Source organism: Pan paniscus, chromosome 16, assembly GCF_029289425.2.
Source record: "Pan paniscus chromosome 16, NHGRI_mPanPan1-v2.0_pri, whole genome shotgun sequence".
Classification (NCBI taxonomy): Eukaryota; Metazoa; Chordata; class Mammalia; order Primates; family Hominidae; genus Pan; species Pan paniscus.
Genome location: NC_073265.2, coordinates 29934991 through 29952911, shown reverse-complemented (window position 1 = coordinate 29952911; position 17921 = coordinate 29934991). Strand labels below are relative to the sequence as shown.

The following is a 17921-nucleotide window of genomic DNA, read 5'->3' as shown; positions in this document are numbered from 1 at the left end:
CTAATGAAGAAGATGGAGGGCTGGGCGCAGTGGCTTACGCCTATAATTCCAGCACTTGGGAGGCCAAGGTGGGTGGATCACTTGAGATCAGGAGTTCAAGAGGAGCCTGGCCAACATGGTGAAACCCCCTCTCTACTAAAAACACAAAAATTAGCCAGGCATGCTGGTGGGCACCTGTAATCCCAGGTACTCGGGAGGTTGATGAAGGAGAATCACTTGAACCAGAGAGGAGGTTGCAGTGAGCTGAGATCACACCACTGTACTTCAGCCTGGGCGACACAGCGAGATTCTGCCTCAAAAAAAAAAAAAAAAAAAAAAGTAGCAAGTAAAGCCAGGAAAAGGCCTGGTAGGAAAAGTATTTGAAATTAACGTATCTGATAGGAGATCAATGATTTGGAAGTTTCTATGACATGGAAGGATTTTGAAGTAGGAGTCTATCTTCTAACTATTAACAGCTATAAGATTCTTGAGGACAGAGAAAGTACCTTTTATGGCCATCCTAACAGATGCTTGCAAATAGCAGGAATGAAGTAATGCTTGCTTATTTGATTAGCTATAGCCCCAACAGCTCACCTGGCAGGTGACAGCTAGCGTATGACAGATCTGGGTCTTCCCAGTTCGGAATTCTCCAAACATTTCTGTGATAGATCCAGTCTCAATTCCACCTAAAAAAAGTGATAAGAAATAACTCTTAGCATAATACAAACATGTAGAAACTGTAGTCATAGAAATGTTCTTGGAGCTCATCAGAAGGATGTTTATGTAAGTTAAAAATTCAATTTCCAACAAGCGATAATTTTTCACAAATGTATTTTGAGGCTAGCCGTGGTGGCTCATGCCTGTAATCCCAGCATTTTAGGAAGCTTAGGTGGGTGGATTGCTTGAGTTCAGGAGTTCGAGACCAGCCTGGGCAACATGGTGAAGCCCTGTCTCTACAAAAATTAGCCAGGCATGGTGGCGGATGCCTGTAGTACCAGCTACTCAGGAGCTAAGGCGAGAGGATCACTTGAGCCTGGGAGGCAGAAGTTGCAGTGAGCCAAAATCGTGCCACTGCACTCTAGCCTGGGTGACACAGTGAGACCCTGTTTCAAAACAAACAAACAAATAAACCAAAAGTATTTTGAAATAATTAGATTTATAGATAGCTGCAAATAAGGCCAGGTGCGGTGGCTCACACCTGTAATCCCAGCACTTTAGGGGGCCGAGGCGGGCTGATCACCTGAGGTCAGGAGCTCGAGACCAGCCTGGCCAACATGGTGAAACCTCATGTCTACTAAAAATGCAAAAATTAGCTGGAACTGGTGATGGGCGACTGTAATCCCAGCTACTAGCAGGCTGAAGCAGGAGAATCACTTGAACCTGGGAGGCAGAGGCTGCAGCGAGCCGAGATCACGCCACTGCACTCCAGCCTGGGTGACAAAGTGAGACTCCTCAAAAAAAAAAAAAAAAAAAAGCTGGGCACAATATGGTGAAACCCTGTCTCTACTAAAAATACAAAAATTAGCTGGGCATGGTGGTGCATGCCTGTAGTCCCAGCTACTCGGGAGGTGGAGGCAGAAGAATCGCTTGAACCTGGGGGCAGAAGTGGCAGTGGGCCAAGATCATGCCACTGCACTCCAGCCGGGGCGACAGAGCAAGACCCCATCTCAAAAAAAAAAAAAAAAAAAAAAAAGCTGGGCACAGTGGCTCACGCCTGTAATCCCAGCACTTTGGGAGGCCGAGGTGGATGGATCAGGAGGTCAGGACTTTGAGACCAGCCTGGCCAAGACGGTGAAATCCCGTCTCTACTAAAAATACAAAAATTAGCCAGGCATGGTGGCGGGTGCCTGTCATTGCAGCTATTCAGGAGACTGAGGCAGGAGAACTGCTCAAACCTGGGAGTCAGTGGTTGCAGTGAGCCGAGATTGTGCCACTGCATTCTAGCCTGGGCAACAGAGCAAGACTCTGTCTTTAAAAAACAAACAAACCAACAACAACAACAAAAAATACGAAGTTTCTATGCACCTAGCCTTCTTCAGTGTTAACCTCTCGCATAATGATAGTATAGCACTGATATTAGAAAACTGACATTGGGGGCCAGGCATGATGGCTCACGCCTGTAAGCCCAGCACTCTGGGAGGCTGAGGCGGGTAGATCATCTGAGGTCAGGAGTTCGAGACCAACCTAGCCAACATGGTGAAACCTCATCTCTACTAAAAATACAAAAATTAGCTGGGCATGGTGGCACTTGCCTGTAGTCCTAGCTACTTGGGAGGCTGAGGCAGGAGAATGACTTGAACCCAGGAGGCGGAGGTTGCAGTGAGCTGAGATTATGCCGCTGCACTCCAGCCTGGGTAACAGAGTGAGACTCTGTCTCAAAAAAAAGGGAAAGAAAACTGACATTGGGCCAGGCAAGGTGGCTCAAGCCTATAATCCCAGCACTTTGGGAGGCTGAGGCAGGAGGATGGCTTGAGCTCAGGATTTTGAGACCAGCCTGGGCAACATAATGAGTGATGCCCTGACTCAAAAAAAAAAAAAAAAAAAAAAATTAGCCAGGTGGTAAATGATCATAGTCCTAGCTTGGGGAGACTGAGGCTAGAAGATCACTTGAGCCCAGGAAGCAGAGGTTGCAGTGAGCTGAGACCATGCCACTGCACTCCAGCCTGGGTGACAGAGTGAGACCCTGTCTTGAAAAATAAATAATAAGGTCAAAAGCTTTATAGTTTTCCCTGAAGTCCTGAAGATTAGTGTGTACACAATGAGTAGTATTCAAACATGGAATGTTTTAACCAGTCATCAGGTTTTCAACCTTGTGGTAGAGTAGGTTATAATTACAGTTACCTCCTTAAGCAAAAGGAGCTTACTCTCTTAACACAATATTAAATGGAGACTAAATTATTTAATTTGCAGATAAGTTTAGTATTTTTTAAATAAGGTCCTACCTTGCAGCAGTCTTACCTCTTCAATGTGGATACTTCCTTTATCTCTCTTTTTTTTTGAGACAGAGTTTTGCTCGTCACCCAGGCTGGAGTGCAGTGGCACAATCTTGGCTCACAGCAACCTCCGTCTTCCGGGTTCAAGTGATTCTCCTGCCTCTGCCTCCCGAGTAGGCATGTGCACCTACAGGGATTACAGGCATGTGCCACCATGCCCAACTAATTTTGTATTTTTAATAGGTTTCTCCATGTTGGCTGGGCTGGTCTCGAACTCCCAACCTCAGGTGATCTGCCCACCTCAGCCTCCCAAAGTGCTGAGATTACAGGCATAAGCCACTGCACCTGGCCTTCCTCTATCTCTTTATCATTATCTAACAAGGAAATGCTACACAAATATTTCAGTTTTGTTTTATAACCTGGAAGCTTTCCTAACTAGAGTTCACAACACAGGATAAAGGATTACTACACCTTGAAGTAGTTTGTCAAGCTCTTTGGAGCCAGTAGTAATCTGTATGATCTCTGACCGCCTTTGGTGGAATTCAGTTGCAGTGGTGAAACCCATTGGAACTAATTTAGCTGCCTCAGCCTGGGAAAAATAAGAAATGTTAAATCAACAAAATAATATTCCTTACCACAGTGATCTTGATGACAAAAATATATATATAAAGAAAAAAGAAATATTAGTAAAACAAGGTGTGCAATGGGAACAGAAAATATCAAATAAAATTACCAGGATGATTTCTCTTTAGAAAGTCACAAAAAAGGATAATCTAATTCAGAGATTCCATGAATATCAATTTTTAAATTGCCAATTCAAGTTAATATATTAATATAGTTTTAAAAACTATTATAGATCCAGCCGGGTGCGATGGCTCACGCCTGTAATCCCAGCACTTTGGAAGGCCAAGGCAGGCGGATCACAACGTCAGGAGATCGAGACCATCCTGGCTAACATGCTGAAACCCCATCTCTACTAAAAAAATACAAAAAATTAGTCGGGCTTGGTGGCGGGTGCCTGTAGTCCCAGCTACTTGGGAGGCTGAGGCAGGAGAAAGGCGTGAACCCAAGAGGCGGAGCTTGCAGTGAGCCGAGATCGCGCCACTGTACTCCAGCCTGGGGGACAGAGCGAGACTCTGTCTCAAAAAACAAAACAAAACAAAACAAAAAACTATTAGAGATCCATACATATGTGTTTTGCCCAATTTATGACAAAAATGACAATACAGTACACCTTCATTTCCTGCTCCATCAACCGCAGACTGTATCCCTTAACTTCCTACTTTGTAAAAATGAGGACATTTGCCCTTCAATCTTTTCTCTCTCCATGGCTACTTCCCCACCTCTATCAGCTGTACCTTTTCTTTCATATTGTCTGGCTGAGAACATTCACATTGTATTTTGTAATTACAGATAAGTGTTCTATAATAGCACTATGGGTTGATTCTAAAATTGAAAAGTAAGTGCATTCACAAATATGCAAAAATAAAGCAACACACTCCTAAATAAGCAACAAGTCAAAGAAGAAATGACAACGGAAATCAGAAAATGTTTTTGCAATGAATGAAAACGAAGATATACCAAAACGTATGGGCTCCAATAAAAGCAGTGCTTAGAGAGAAATTCATAGCTATAAACAGCTATATTAGAAAAGAAGGCTGGGTGCGGTGGCTCACGCCTGTAATCCCAGCACTTTGGGAGGCTGAGGTGGGAGGACTGCTGGAAGCCAGGAGTTTGAGACCAGCCTGAGTAACAAAGCAGCACCCTGGCTCTAAAAATGTTTTAAAATTAGCAGGGTGGCTGGGTGTGGTGGCTCACCTCTGTAATCTCAGAACTTTGGGAGGCTAAGGTGGGCAGATCACAAGGTCAGGAGTTCAAGACCAGCCTGACCAACATGGTGAAACTTCCTCTCTACTAAAAATACAAAAATTAGCCGGGCGTGGTGGCACACGCCTGTAGTCCCAGCTACTCGGGAGGCTGAGGTGGAAGAATCACTTGAATCTGGGAGGCGGAGGTTGCAGTGAGCCGAATTTGCACCACTGCACTCCAGCCTGAGAGACACAGTGAGATTCCATCTCAAAAAAAAAAAAAATTAGTAGGGCATGGCTGGGCATGGTGGCTCACGCCTGAATCCCAGCACTTTGGTAGGGTGAGGTGGGCAGATCACGAAGTCAGGAGTTCAAGACCAGCCTGCCCAATATGGTGAAACCCCATTTCTACTAAAAATACAAAAATTAGCTGGGCGTGGTGGCGTGCGCCTGTAGTCCCAACTACTCAGGAGGCTGAAACAGGAGAACTGCTTGAACCCGGGCGGCGGAGGTTGCAGTGAGCCGAGATCACACCACTGCACTCCAGCCTGGGCAAGAGAGTGAGACTCCATCAGAAAAAAAAAAAAAAAAAGGCCTGGCGCGGTGGCTCACGACTGTAATCCCAGCACTTTGGGAGGCTGAGGCAGGCAGATCATGAGGTCAGGAGATCAAGACCATCCTGGCTAACACGGTGAAACCCTGTCTCTACTAAAAATTAGCTGCGCGTGGTGGCACGTGCCTGTAATCCCAGCCACTCAGGAGGCTGAGGCAGGAGAATCGCTTGAACCCAAGAGGCAGAGGTTGCAGTGAGCAGAGATCACGCCACTGCACTCCAGCCTGGGCACAGAGGGAGACTCCGTCTCAAAAATAAAATAAAATAAAATAAAATAAACAGCAGGGCATGGTGGGGCGTGCCTGTGGTCCTAGTTACCTGGGAGGCTGAGGCAGAAGGTTTGTTTGAGCCAGGAGTTGGAGGCTGCAGTGAGCTATGATCACACCACTGCACTCCAACGTAAGTGACAGAAGAAGACTCTGCCTCTAAAAATAAAAAAGATAAATCATAACCTAACCTTCCAAAGAAAAGCAAACAAAACAAAGCAAGCAGAAAGATGGAAATAATACAGCTTAGAGTAGAAACTATTAAGTAGAGGACAGAATAATAGAGAAAAATCAATGAAACCAAAAGCTGGTTCTTTGAAAACATCAACAAAATTGACAAACTTTTAGCTGCATTGCCCGAGAAAAAAAGAGAAAAGACTCAAATTACTAAAATCAAGAATGAAAGAGGGGACATTACTACTGACTTTATGTAAATAAAAAGTAGTATAAGGAAACCCTGTGAGCAACTCTATGTCAACAAGTTAGGTAACTTAGATGAAATAAGCAAATTCTTAGAAAGATAAACTACCAAAACTCACTCAAGAAGAAAATCTAAATAGACCCATAGAAAGTAAAAAGATTAAACTTTCATAATTTTTAAATTTCCCATGAAGAAAAAAAAATCAACAAATAGCTGAAAAATCAATGAAAGTTTATTCTCTAAACTTTTCTATATACTTAATATTTCATTTAAAAATTCATTGCACGGCCAGGTGCAGTGGCTCACGCCTGTAATCCCAGCACTTTGGGATACTGAGATGGGCGGATTACCTGAGGCCAGGATTTTGAGACCAGCCTGGCCAATTCATATACTCACTGTCATTTCAGTGCAACAAACATGTACTAGACACTTACTTCATATGAAACATAGTCCCAGGGACTCTGAAGGATATGGAGAAAAAGAAGAGCTGATTCTTGCCTCCACAGAGCTTATAACTTAATCAGGAAGATAAACTATACAAAATAACTATAGTACAAGTAGATGTGATGGGTAATATGAGAAGTACTAACAAGCCATGGGAGCTCAAGGAATATAGACTACTTCCTTTGGTGAAAAACAGGAGAATGTATTAGCAAAGAAGAAACTGGTAGAAATGGTCAGGTTAGTGGCATGTGCCTATAGTCCCAGCTACTCAGCAGGCTGAGAATTCCTTGAGCCCAGGAGTTTGAAGCTGAAGCTGCAGTGAGCTTTGATCATGCCACTGCACTCCAGCCTGGGCAACAGAGTGAGACTTTTCTTTTTTTTCTTTAAAAAAAAAAAAAAAAAAGGTGGGCACAGTGGCTAGTGCCTGTAATTTCAGCACTTTGGGAGGCTGAGGTGGGCAGATTGCTTGAGGCCAGGAGTTTGAGAGCAGCCTGGGCAACATGGTGAAACCCCGTCTCAACTGAAAATACAAAAATTAGCCACGTGTGGTGGTGGGAGCCTGTAATCCCAGCTACTTGGGAGGCTGAGGCACGACAATCACTTGAACCCGGGAGGCAGAGGTTGCAGTGAGCAGAGCCAAAATCGCACCATTGTGCTCCAGCCTGGGTGACACAGCGACACCCTGCCTCAAAAAAAAACGGAAAACAAACAATACAATCATAATCTTTACTGACCAGAAACAAGGAACATAAAATATTGAAAAGTAAAGACACGTAAGTCTATACCATATTGCATCTCAAATCATGTATTCTAGGTTTGCATTTTTGTGTTCATAGAAACAGAGAAGTGACTTGATTTCTGAAACCAAGATCTCACAAGGCAAAAAGAAAAGATCCTGTCAGCATTTGTTCATTCACAAAAACTGATACCCAAAAAGCGAAAACAGAAAGACTTTAGGGACCCCTACTGGCTTAGTCAATATGACAATCTTTTAACAAAAGTACTGTTAGGGACTCAGAACCCTTATTTCCAATTAAGCAACCACTTCAACAAATATTCATTTGAGTAATCCAATAAATTTATCTAATGCTAACAGTAATCGATACGTGAAAATACAATTTTATAAATAAATATTTGCGGTGGGGCGCGGTGGCTCACACCTGTAATCCCAGCACTTTAGGAGGCTGAGGTGGGCAGATCACAAGGTCAGGAGATCGAGACCATCCTGGCCAACATGGTGAAACTCTGTCTCTAATAAAAATACAAAAATTAGCTGGGTGTGGTGGCACATACCTGTAGTCCCAACTACTCGGGAGGCTGAGGCAGGAGAATCACTTGAACCTGAGAGGCGGAGGGTGCAGTAGACCAAGATCACGCTACTGCACTCCAGCCTGGCAACAGAGCGAGACTCCGTCTCAAAAAAAAAAAAAAAAAAAAAAAAAATTCTGCTTTATACTATATAAAACTTCAAGGGTAAAGGCAATAAAACTGTGTAACTATATAAACACTGAAGAAATATGTTCATAAAACAAAATGTAACCATGGGGAAGTATGTATGTTAAAGAACTATATGAAGCTAGAAAAATAAATAGGCCAGGCACAGTAGCTCACACCTATAATCCAGCACTTTGGGAGGCTGAGGTAGGTGAATCGCCTGAGCTCAGGAGTTCGAGACTACCCCGGCACGGTGGCATGTGCCTGTAGTGTAGTCCCAGCTACTTGGGAGGCTGAGGTGGGAGGATCGCTTGAGCTTGGGAGGTGAAGGTTGCAGTGAGCTGAGATGGCACCACTGCACTCCACCCTGTGTGACAGAGCGAGAACCCGTCTCCAAAAAAAAAAAAAAAGAAAAGAAAAGAAAAGAAGAAAAGAAACAGGTAACAGTCACCCCTGGAAAGGATAATGAGATGACAGAAGAATAAGAGATAGAAGGAAGAAGTCTTTCACTACATTCCCTTTTGTACTATTCCCACTAATGCCTCCCTAGGTTAAGTAAGCAGTACTTACCAGAATTTTATCAGCTTTGGCTTCACTAATTCCCTTAATATTTATTAGCTCCTTCTTTGGCGCATAGGCAACAGCCTCCACAGTATGGAATCCAGCTTCTTCCAATTTCTTCACATCGTTGGCATTTATGCCACACTGCTGCAAATGAAGAAAACCATGGATAAATTTAAGCTTTAGTTCTCTAATCTAACACAGATGTTATGTGTCCTACATACTTCACAGAGGTGCTTGAAGACTTGTAATACAACTGTCCCTTGAAATCCTGGGGGAGCGGGGGGAGATGGGAAGTTGGTTCCAAGACCCCCAGCAGATAACAAAATCCAACAATGCTCAAGTCCCTTATATAAAATGGCGTATTACCTGCATATAACCTATGTACATCCTCCTGTATACTTTTTTTTGATATGTAGTTGATTGAATTTTTGATACGTAGTTTGTTGAATTTGCTGATACAGAATCCGGAGATACAGAGAGCCTACTGTTATTATATGCAAAAGCTGAAAAATGAGCCCTATATATGAGGTACTTAATAACAAATTAACAACCTTTTCATTATCAAAATCAATAATTTTAAACTAGCACTATGCCATGTACATTAAAAAGAACTCCTATTAGCAATTGGAATTAAAAAGTAACTCCCAACCTTTTTTTGTGACCCTAAATGATCTCTGAGACCTTGGGCCCTACAAGACCACTTTAAGACAGTGTTGCTCAACACTTTCCACATCAAGCACACATAAAAAACTGTATTTTTACACTATGGTAGGGTAAATAGATAAGGCTGCTCAGAATGTAAAGAGCACTATCTTGGCCTGTCAATACTTTTTGTTGAACAATGACCAGAAAGCTCTGCTCTAACAACTGACATTAACAGTGAGGAAAACTACTTTTTGTCAGGGACTTTTATACCTCTTCTCAAAACAAACCACCCAAAGACACCTCTTTCTTCCTATATTCAAGTCAGCTTTGGTTTCATTAGCCACCAAAACCATGACTTCTGGGAAAACGTGAGTTAGTAGGTGAATGTGGGTGTATTCAGGGGTTGGGAGAATTTAGAAGAGGGGAGAGATTAGTTTGCCAACATAAGCCATGTCTGCTATTAATATCTAAGCAATATGCATGTTTGAGTATAAGGATGCTCATGGCACCAGAAGTTATGACTCTGAACTTTCAAATGTTTATCACAAATCCATTTAAGTAACTTCTAGAGTCTTTTTTTTTTATTAGCCTTTTGCACTCCTAACTTCTAGAGTCTTGAAGATTAGTCAGAGATGGGAAATATGAAAAAAAGAGACAGAAGAATCAAGTCTTTCTCTGCTTTCCTCCTACTTAGCCCAAATCAGCTGCACTCACAGGGCAGTCTCTATACAATGGGCAGAAATAGTGTAAGGCCTCAGCTCTGGTGCTTAATGTTCTTGTGCAGAATCCTGAATTGGAGCTTGTCTCTTATACCATAACACCACCACACCCTTCTCTCTGCCAATGACAGCTGACAGCACAAATCTAGGTTAATGGAGAGAAGGTGCTTCCCTGTCTTCTTTGCATAACTGGTCCAGGCCACTATAATTCCTAGAACAGCACTTTCATACTTAGTGCAAATAGCACAGGATGCTTTGGCCAGGCATGGTGGCTCATGCCTGTAATCCTAGCAGTTTGGGACGCCAAGGCAGGTGGATTGCTTGAGGCCAGGAGTTCAAGATCAACATGGTCAACACAGTTAAGACCCATTTCTTAAAAAACAAACAAAAAAACAGCACAGGCTGGGCGCAGTGGCTCATGCCTGTAATCCCAGCACTTTGGGAGGCCAAAGAGGGTGGATCACCTGAGGTCAGGAGTTCGAGACTAGCCTGACCAACATGGAGAAACCCTGTCTCTACTAAAAATATAAAATTAGCTGGGCGTGGTGGCTCATGCCTGTAATTCCAGCTACTTGGGAAGCTGAGGCAGGAGAATCGCTTGAACCTGGGAGGCAGAGGTTGCGGTGAGCCGAGATCACGCCATTGCACTCCAGCCTGGGCAACAAGAGCGAAACTCCATCAAAAACAAACAAACAAACAAACAAAAACAGCACAGAGATTCCACCATGGGATCCTAGGCCTTAGTTTCTGACAGTCCAACTCTCAGAAATAAAAATGATAAAGTAGGAAGAGAATTGTTGACAAAGGAAGAGGGCCTGCCAGACATATTTAGCAATGATCTGTAGCCTTTCCATAGGATTATTGACAACACTTCTGAAAAGTCTAATTTGGGTCTTGACCTTGGTAGTAAACCCATATTTTATGTAAAGGTTGTAATACCTTCCACTAGGTAGAAGAATCTACTATATAATTCCAAAATTAGCAACTAACCACATACCTCTAACCGTGAAATGGGTTGTGGGCCAAAGCTTTCTTCTTCCACTGAAGTATCTGCATTTGCTTCAAGCTGCATCTGCATTGCCATTACTGAAAAATACAAATACTTATCAGTATAAACACTAGAGAAATAAGGTGCATCTCTCTCCCCATCTTCTATCTAGCTAGTCGTAACAAAAAGACTTTAGGAAAAGCCAAGGCCATTCTCTTATTGTGCCTCTCTGTTCTCCTGCTTTATATTCCTTCAGTGTAGGGGCCAAGTTTTACTTATTTTTATATACCCCATTATATATTATAAATGTGTTTGCAGACAAATATTGCATGATCTCACTCATATGTAGAATCTAAAAAAGTTGATCTTGGCGGGGCGCGGTGGCTCATGCCTGTGATCCCAGCACTTTGGGAGGCCGAGGCGGGCGGATCACCAGGTCAGGAGATCGAGACCATCCCGGCCAACATGCGAAACCCCGTCCCAACTAAAAATACAAATATTAGCAGGGTGTGGTGGCACACGCCTGTAGTCCCAGCTACTCGGGAGGCTGAGGCAGGTGAATGGCTTCAACCCGGAAGACAGAGATCGCAGTGAGCCGAGATCCTGCCACTGTACTCCAGCCTCATGACAGAGTGAGACTGCATCTCAAAAAAAAAAAAAAAAAAAGGTTCATCTCATACAAGGAACAAATAGAAGAGTGGTAACCAGAGACTGAGGAGAATGCAGCTGTTGCAGGGGGTGGCAGGAAGGAGAGAGGCTGGTCAACAGGCACAAAGTTTCAGTTAGATAGGAAGAATAAGTTCTAGGGTTCTATTTCACAGTAGGGTGACTACAGTAAACACTAATGTAATGTATACTTCAAAATAGCCAGAAGCGAGTATTTCGAATGTTCTCATCACAAAGAGAAATGACAAGTGTTTAACTGAATTGATGGATATGCTGATTACCCTGATTTGATCATTCATTATACAATGTATATATGTATTGAAATATCATCTTGGGCCAGGTGGAGTGGCTCACGCCTGTAATCCCAGCACTTTGGGAGGCTGAGGTAGGCGGATCACGAGGTCAGGAGATCGAGACCATCCTGGCTAACATGGTGAAACCCCGTCTCTACTAAAAAATACAAAAAATTAGCTGGGCGTGGTGGCACGCGCCTATAATCCCAGCTACTCAGGAGGCTGAGGCAGGAGAATGGCGTGAACCCAGGAGGTGGAGCCTGCAGTGAGCCAAGATCGCGCCACTGCACTCCAGCCTGGGTGACAGAGCGAGACTCCGTCTCAAAAAAAAAAAAAAAAAAAAAAAAAAGAAATATCATCTTGTATCTCATAAATATGTACAATCATCTGTCAAAAACAAAGTAAAACTTATTATTTTCACAACCTTGGGACAGAAAAAGATTTCTTGAAACTGGATACATAACGCACTAGCCAAAAAGGAAAAGACTGAAAACTGAACTACATTTAAATTCAGCACTTCTACTGGGCACTGTGGCTCACGTCTGTAATCCCAGCACTTTGGGAGGCCAAGGCGGGCAGATCACCTGAGTTCAGGAGTTCAAGACCAGCCTGACCAACATGTAGAAATCCTGTCTCTACTAAAGAAAAATACAAAATTAGCTGGGCGTGGTGGCACATGCCTGTAATCCCAGCTACTCGGGAGGCTGAGGCAGGAGAATCGCTTGAACCCAGGAGGCGGAGGTTGCGGTGAGCCAAGATTGTGCCATTGCACTCCAGCCTGGGCAACAAGAGCCAAACTCTGTCTCAAAAGGAAAAATAAATAAATAAATAAATAATAAAAAAATAAATTCAGCACTTCTATTCATCGAAGGACACCACTAAGAGAGTGACAAGTCAAACCACAGTACAGAAAACATTTAGCACAAACATAACTGAGGGCTGATAACCAGTATATAAAGAACTTCACATCAGTAAGAAAAAGATAATTCAATAGAAAAATAGGCAAGAGATTTGAACAAGCACATCACAGAAGATATCAAAATGGGCAAAAACATATGAACAGATGTCCAACATCATTAGTAATCAGGAAAATTAAAATCACATTGAGACATTACTGTGTAACCAGCAGAATAGTTAAAATTAAAAAGGCTGAAAAATATCGTGTTGGCAAGCATGTGAAACAACGAAACACTCAACACTCCTGATGTATTTTTATATAAAATTCAAAAACAAGCAACATTAGTTCATCTCATTAGAAACCAGTATAGCAGTTACCACTGTAAAAAGGGGAAAATATTAAATACTACACAGGAAGGCTTCTGAGGACCATTCTATTAAGTGGTGATTACGTAGGTGTATATTCATTTTGTCTTGCTCTATCGCCCAGGTTGGAGTGCAGTGGCCTGATCACAGCTCACTGCAGCTTATACCTCCCAGGCTAGATCCTCCCTTCTCAGCCTCCTGAATAGCTGGGCCTACAGGTGCACGCCACCATGCCTGGCTAATTTTTCCTATTTGTAGAGATGCGGGTCTCACTATCTTGACTAGGCTGTTCTCGAACTCTTGGGCTCAATCGTCCTCCCGCCTCCACTTCCCAAAGTGCTGGGACTACAGACGTGAGACACTACGCCCGGCCAGTATATTTTGTAATAATTCACGGAGTTGTATACAGTTGTGAATGTGAATTTTTCTACATGTATATTACATTTCGCTTTAGAAGTTAAAAAAAAAACCAAAAAAACAGGGGCCAGGCGCTGTGGCTCACGGCTGTAATCCCAGCACTTTGGGAGGCAGAGGCGGGTGGATAACCTGAGGTCAGAAGTTCGAGACCAGCCTGACCAACATGGTGAAACCCCGTCTCTACTAAAAATACAAAAATCAGCCTGGCGGCGTGGTGGTGGGGGCCTGTAATCCCAGCTCCTCGGGAGGCTGAGGTAGGAGAATCGCTTGAATCCGGGAGGCGGAGGTTGCAGTGAGCCGAGATCGCGCCACTACACTCCAGCCTGGGCGGAAGAGCGAGACTCCATCTCAAAAAAAAAGTTTTAAGAAAACCAAACCTCACTTCAGATCATTCTCTAGGCATCATGTGAATGGTTTTCCGCATTAGATGATGAAAACACTGTTTTGGCAATCGGAGATTGGTACTTTCTAAGCACGGTGTAATGGAAAGACAGACCAGGAATCCGGAAGCCCTGGCTGTGATATTAAACAGCTGTGGCTACACCGCTCTGATCTCGGACTTCTCGCTCGAACCCATAAAATAGGTGTTGCCTATAAAGGCTCTAATGTTTCTCCCCTAGTTCTAAAGACTGAGGTCCACTTGTGTTTTCGCCCCAGCAGCTGAGGGTCGGTCGGGCGCGGACACGCCCTGCCACGTCCGGGTTTCACACTGCGCGCGGAGGCCCCAACTGCCGCTGAGCACTGGACCGGCCAGGACCCAGGTGGGCGAGGACGAGCCGCGGCTCTGGAGGGCCCAGCCTGCGCCTCACACACTCACCTCGGTCCGCAGCGCTCCTCTCTCCAGCAGGCCGCGCGCTCCGACTTCACCCCGCGGGCGTGGCACGCGCCCGACCCGCGCGGCCCCCAACGCCCCTGGCTTACGCTCCACTTCTCTACTCGTTTGCCCCAGCCTTCTGCGCACAACCCAGATGAGTTGCAGTTCCCAGCTGCACGCCTCGGGAAGCGCCGCACTCTCCTTAGGGCTCGGTCTCTGGCCGCTGCGCGCGCTCCGCCAGCGGCTTTCAGAATTCCCGCCAAACCCTCTCGCCCAGGGTCACGCCCGCGTCGGCGTAACGTATCCCCGCCTCCCGGATCCGCCTTCTCCCCGCTTCCGCCCTGCGCGCTAACCGAAGACGGGAGCTCGAGAGCTTGATCCTGCGCGAGTTTACAGACTGCCCTCTTCCCTTTTTGCGTAAGGACTAATTCAAACTTTATGCCGTGGGCGGTGGCTCACGCGTGTAGTCCCAGCTGCTCGGGGGGCCGAGGCGAGAGTATCCTCTGAGCCTAGGAGTTCGAGGCCAACCACGGCAACGCCCCTACTCCTACCCCAGTCCCTCGCGGGTGGGGCGAGGGATTTCAGGGGGCGGTGGGGGAAGACTTAACCGAGTTGCCGTCTTCTGTTTACCAGATCGAAGACCACAACTCCCAAGAGTTAATGCGTCGGCCCGGGACTACATCTCCCGGCATGCATCGCCGGCGGGTCCGCGAGTTCTCACCATCGCAGCTGGACTATTAGCGGGGGCCCTAGCGCTCTTGTGGTTTGTTTCGGCAGTATCTGAATGTCAGCTTTTGGCACTTCTGGTCGCTCTGAGCCTCCTACTCGCATTCCTGGAGCAAGGTGTTTTCCAGGCCTCATGGAGGTGGAGGAGCTGAGGAAGCTCGAGAAGATGGATAGAAGTGGGAAATGGAGCTAGCGTACGGGAGAGGGAAATGGCTGGAATATTCGTCAATCTGTGGTGCTTTACTGGAGATTTGCAGGAGTTCAGAGGAAGGGGGCATTGAATTTCATAACCTAAACCGTATCGTGGTTTACCAGAAAGTTTTGACCCGTGATTCCGGTTTTAAAGGCTGAGTAGGGCCGGGCGCGGTGGTTCACGCCAGTAATCCCAGCAGTTTAGGAGGCCAAGGCAGGCGGATCACCTGAGGTCAGGGGTTGGAGATAAACCTGGCCAACATGGTGAAACCTCGTCTTTAGTAAAAAATACAAAAATTAGCCAGGTTTTGTGGCACATGCCTGTAATCCTAGCTACTCGAAAGGCTGAGGCACGAGAATCGCCTGAACCCAGGAGGAGGTTGCAGCGAACCGAGATCTTGCCGCTGTACTCCAGCCTGGGCGACAGAGCGAGACTGTGTCAAAACAACACCACAAGCTAGCTGAGTAGGGTTTCTTGGGCGAAGTGGAAGACATTATAAGCAAATAGGGTAGTATGGGCATGGAAACGAACTACATGATTAAAGAATAGTATTATCTGGCGAGGGAGGAAAAGTGCCAGAGCAAGTGCCGAAACTGGAAGGTTACATTTAGTTCAGGATATGAAGATCATATAAGGCCTGCACGGTGGCTCACACCTGTAATCCCAGCACTTTGGGAAGCCAAGGTGGGGGAGGATCGCTTGAGCTCAGGAGTTGGAGACCAGCCTGGGCAACATAGTGGGACCCCATATCTCAAAAAAAAAAAATAAGCTGGGCGTGGTGGCTTGCGCCTGTGGTCTCAGCTATCCCGGAGGCTGAGGTGGGAGGACTGCTTGAGTTCAGGACGTCAAGGCTGCAGTGAGCTGTGATGGGCCACTGCACTCCAGCCTGGGCTACAGAGTGAGACCTTGTCTCAAAAGACAAGCGACAACAACAAAACATGTAAGGAGAGGCCAGGCGCGGTGGCTCAAGCCTGTAATCCCAGAACTTTGGGAGGCCAAGGTGGGCGGATCACGAGGTCAGGAGTTCAAGACCAGCCTGGCCAAGATGGCAAAACCCCATCTCTACTAAAACTACAAAAATTAGCCGGGCATGGTGGCGCATGCCTGTAATCCCAGCTCTTTGGGAGGCTGAGGCAGAGAAGTGCTTGAACCCGGGAGGTGGAGGTTGCAGTGAGCGAGATCACGCCACTGCACTCCAGCCTCGGCAACAGAGCAAGACTCCGTCTCAAAAAAAAAAAAAAAAAAAAAGGTAAGGAGCTTTGGTCTCTAGGTACTGAAGAAATAATTGAAGTTTTTAAGAAGACAAGTCATTTGGTTAGATCTATTTTCCCTCCACTTACCAATTTATTTTTATTTTTATTTATTTATTTATTTATTTTAGATGGAGTCTTGCTGTGTTGCCCAGGCTGGAGTGCAGGGACGTGGTATCAGCTCACTGCAACCCCACCTCCCAGATTCTTCCTGCCTCAGCCTCCCAAGTAACTGGGATTACAGGCGCCTGCCACCACGCCCAGCTAATTTTTTGTATTTTTAGTAGAGACAGGGTTTCACCATGTTGGCCAGGCTGGTCTCGAACTCCTGACCTTAGGTGATCCACCTACCTTGGCCTCCCAAAGTGCTGGGATTACAGGTGTGAACCACCGCGCCCGGCCTTATTTTTTTATTTTTGAGACAGCATCTCGCTCTGTTCAAGTTGGCCTTGAACTCCTGGCCTCAAGTGATCCTCCCACCTTGGCCTCCCAAAGTGTTGGAATTACAGGTGTGAACCATTGCAATGGCCTTATTACTACTTTATATTTGTGGAGTGCTTTAAAGTTGACAAAGTTTTTAGTTAATCCTCACACTATTACCTTGTGGCGTTGAAGAACAGATTTCAGGAGAGTGAAAGTGAAGACACCAAAAAGGAAGTTCTTGCAATATTTCAGGCAAGAGATGAAGATTTGGATTAGATTCCAGTTCTACGTTTTTGGCACCAGGGAGCTGTTCTGTGAAAGACAATTTTCCACAGGGCTCGGGGGGTGGGCATGAGGCAGAGGATGGTTTCGGAATGAAACTGTTGCACCTCAAGATCATCAATTAGATTTCCATAAGGAGTGTGCAATCTAGATTCCTCACAGGTGCAGTTCAAAATAGGTTTTGAGTTCCTGTGAGAATCTTATGCTTTCCTTGATCTGACAGGAGGCAGAGCTCAGGCAGTAATGCTTGCTTGCTAGCTGCTCACCTCCTGCTGTGCAGCCCAGTTCCTAACAGGCCACAGGTCTGTGTTGGGGCGTTGGGGTCCCCTGAATTAGAGGAATGACAGAACAGACTCAGGCAGCTTTCTGGATGTAGAAACAACCTAACTTAGTGATTATAGATACTACCTGTGATAATACTGAACTTTCTTCCATATCAAAGTTACACACCTTTGCCTCCGGTTCTTCCCACACCCTTAGAGCATCTGCAAACCTACAGCCCTCCTCCTAGCTGACTGTAGTCACATGACTTTTACCTTTCTGGCCACCAGTTGTACCAGCAGTGTTCCTCTGGCCCCAAATCGGCCAATCATTTTCCTGCTCCTGGAAAATTAGACTTGGGTTTATATTCAAGTCTGACCTCAGGAATTTATGGGGCAAAGTACACTGATAGATGTGTGTGAATGTCCAGTCAGAGAAAGCACATCTGCAGAAAGATTAAGAAATTGATGTCGGGCGTGGTGGCTCAAGCCTGTAATCCCAGCACTTTGGGAGGCTGAG

The 17921-nt window shown here is 45.3% G+C and overlaps 1 protein-coding gene across 7 annotated transcripts in view; it reads right to left on the bottom strand.

Moving 5' to 3' along the window:
* The window catches only part of RAD51 (RAD51 recombinase), a 34704-nt gene extending 20122 nt beyond the window's left edge, over positions 1-14582 (bottom strand). The window contains exons 1-5 of one of the 7 annotated variants that reach the window (XM_003826585.7): positions 14271-14582; positions 10824-10912; positions 8469-8606; positions 3384-3501; positions 574-665 (exon numbers count right to left, since the gene is read on the bottom strand). In XM_003826585.7, coding sequence (XP_003826633.1) covers positions 574-665; positions 3384-3501; positions 8469-8606; positions 10824-10910 — 435 coding nt within the window. In that variant the 5' untranslated portion in view covers positions 10911-10912; positions 14271-14582. Of the gene's footprint in view, positions 1-573; positions 666-3383; positions 3502-5651; positions 6184-8468; positions 8607-10823; positions 10913-13835 lie in introns of those variants that run through there. The other 6 variants (XM_003826586.7, XM_055098641.2, XM_055098642.2 and 3 more) reach the window with 6 other exon arrangements.
* Positions 14583-17921: the final 3339 nt, after the last annotated feature.